This window comes from Perca fluviatilis, chromosome 18 (genome assembly GCF_010015445.1).
Source record: "Perca fluviatilis chromosome 18, GENO_Pfluv_1.0, whole genome shotgun sequence".
In the NCBI taxonomy this organism is placed as follows: domain Eukaryota; kingdom Metazoa; phylum Chordata; class Actinopteri; order Perciformes; family Percidae; genus Perca; species Perca fluviatilis.
Window position 1 is genome coordinate 32,934,521 of NC_053129.1, and position 2,726 is coordinate 32,937,246.

Consider the following 2,726-nt stretch of genomic DNA (forward strand, 5'->3'; position numbering starts at 1 on the left):
GCAGGTGTAAGTACAAGTAATGCTAATATAAGACATGATATACAGAATAAACAGCTGGAGGAATTATATGAATACTGTCTATAGACTGTAGATCAGATATATGGAAGAAGTATAAATGTGTATGAGTATGTGAGAGCATTATTTAAGGAAGCTAAATAAGAAATAAATGAATATACCAAGTGATCTGTTTTGGATGAAGTTAAGGTTCAGGACTGACTCAGGGGCTTCTTAATATGAGATCAGATCAAGACTTGAGTATCTTTGTCCAGCTCAGACTAAAATAGAAACAGCTCGGCACAGAAAACACATTCAGTTATCCATCAACATTTCATTTTGGTAGCTACTCATGTAATATATGATGAGATGATGTTTAATAGCAGAAGACTCTGTGGTGAGTTGATGTTGTTGATCAGTGGAGTCAGACAAAGGCAAAATGCTCTGCATTGTTTTCATAGTTCTCCGTACATTCATCTTCATCTTCATCATCATGCTCCTGTGAAAATGGAGCACATAATTGTCTGATTCAACACTGATTTTGCGGTTATGTTATCAATGTATAAAAATGTAATCTATCTCTGTTTAAACTCACAATGTTTCCTTCCGTCCGTGTTTTGTTCCCTGAAAATACAAAAGAGAGTCAACTTCAGCTTTCACAATAAAAATCCAGGTTTATCCAACTTCTTCAAAGTAAAAGTTTAATCTGTGAATGTTTTCACCTTTAACTCTCCATATAATGACCGCAGCAACACTTATGAGTGTTGCTAAACCCAAAAACACGACGATGATCTTCCACCAGCCTGAAACAGGAAGTTAGAAGTGTTAATTACAGTCAAGTTTTATGATGACAAGCTACTTGTTGAAACAAGAAGTTAGAAGTGCTAAATATAGTCATATTTATTTTTATATTTAAATATTTATTTTTATATTTAAATATAGTAACTAGCATCTTTCTGTAGAAGAGATACACCTGTATTGTTGGGAGAGAGTGAGGTCTTTTTCGCTTGCGGATGCCTAAGTCACCTCTCTCTGTCACTTCTGACTGAGGAGCAGCAGTGAGCCAACAGGCCATGAAACCAAAACGTTTGTTTTCGCATGTTTGTGAGAATTTACACAATCCAAACCAAGCAATTGGCCAAACTGCACTCATTTAATGTAATTATCCACAAAGTGATTTCAAACAGTTCATCATATTCTCACCTGGTCCATTGGTATTGTTTTCAGATGTCGGGTTGTTTGTCTCTTCTGATGTCCGATTATTTCCTGTTGTCGTTGGTGATTTATTTGTAGTTGTTGCATCATCACCTTAACAAACACAATAACAAACTGTTCAGTTAGAAGAAACAAATTCTGCACAAAACAAATGACATTAATGGAAAAACTTCAGATCTAAACAAATATTTAGTGTAATTATACACAAAGTGATTATAAACAGCTCATCATATTCTCACCTGGGGACTGAGGAGGGCTGAAGGTGAACAGGTGCACAAATTTGGAATGTTTCACTTCACATTTCAATAACTCATAATACTCTGACTTCTGATTAAGGTGAGATGTAAATGTCGCAGTGGCTGAACAGTCAACCTGTTCTGTCTTCAAGTCACTCTTATGACCCTCATACAGCCACTTCACTGTGTGGAAACACCAATCACTTGTAGACACAGAGCAGTTCAAGGTGACCGTATCATCGTTCTTCTCTTCAGTTACTGGTGAAGATGGAGATATTAAAAGATAAAGACAATAGAGTAAATATAAAATGAACATCATCACTGTAATCATAAATATTGTAATGTTTCAGTACATGTTTCTAATAAAACAGTTTGAAAACATTATGTAAATACTCACTGGTAACAATATTCAGAAAAACCACTGTGGTTTCACCTTGTTCTAGTCCTGATCTGAACTGGATGCAGATGTAGCCACCAGCATCCTCAAGTGAGACGTTCTTTATAACCAAAGAAAAGTTCTCTGTAACACTCAGTCTGTCTGATTTAGCTTTGGCTTCCTCCTGAATCTGCCCGTGTTCAAACAGCATTGCTGTGTTTCCTGAACGAGTCAAGAACCAATCAATACTGTCATCCTGATCCTGATCATCTGTCACATTTCCACAAGACAAAGTGACTTCATCTCCAACTCTGACATTGGAGAAGGAATACGTCCCAGCTGCTGCTGTTGATAAAAAGAGAGAAATATGATAAACTGCAACATTAATATGTTTATAGTTAGTGTAACGATTATTTTAGATGCAAGTCTGCAAATGTTTCTCGTGTTTGTTTTCCAAGAGTTCAATAAACTCACCATGTTACAACAAAACTTGTATTTTCTTACCTTTAAACTGAACCAGCAGCATCAGAAATGAAGACATTATAATCCACCTGAATCGATCCATCGTGCTTCTCTCTCGGTCTCACCCTTGCAAATGTCAAAGTCTCTGATGCGCTGCATCTTAAACATGAATTTAGCATCTACTTCCTGTGATAATGATGGAGTTACTTCCTAACATTGACTTCCTCTCCTATGTCAGCTGATGAAGTGATGTGTAATATCTCTCTGTGGCAATCCACTAACTTTCATTATTATTCTTATAAACACTTCTTCTGAACGCAGCTTGAGTGATTATTTTAGATGCATTTATATGTTATATAGACAAATGTTAGAGCCCAGTGCAAACAGAGGTGTTCAACCCAACAGAGGGAAGGTTTACTACGAGAGCTGAGAGAACAAGAAGA

The 2,726-nt window shown here is 36.4% G+C and overlaps 1 protein-coding gene across 3 annotated transcripts; it reads right to left on the bottom strand.

The window, feature by feature from the left end:
- Positions 1-226: 226 nt before the first annotated feature.
- LOC120547303 lies at positions 227-2,423 on the bottom strand. 3 transcript variants are annotated; one of them, XM_039782850.1, is made up of 7 exons: positions 2,326-2,423; positions 1,879-2,166; positions 1,449-1,703; positions 1,198-1,302; positions 717-797; positions 590-618; positions 227-493 (listed from the first exon to the last, which is right to left on the bottom strand). In XM_039782850.1, exons 1-7 carry the CDS (start codon positions 2,384-2,386, stop codon positions 419-421), a joined length of 894 nt encoding a protein of 297 aa, XP_039638784.1. In that variant the 5' UTR covers positions 2,387-2,423; the 3' UTR covers positions 227-418. The 3 variants fall into 3 exon arrangements, with proteins under 3 accessions (XP_039638784.1, XP_039638782.1, XP_039638783.1); XM_039782848.1 differs by having other exon boundaries at positions 1,843-2,166; XM_039782849.1 differs by having other exon boundaries at positions 1,843-2,163; positions 2,326-2,403.
- Between the last annotated feature and the right edge of the window lie 303 nt (positions 2,424-2,726).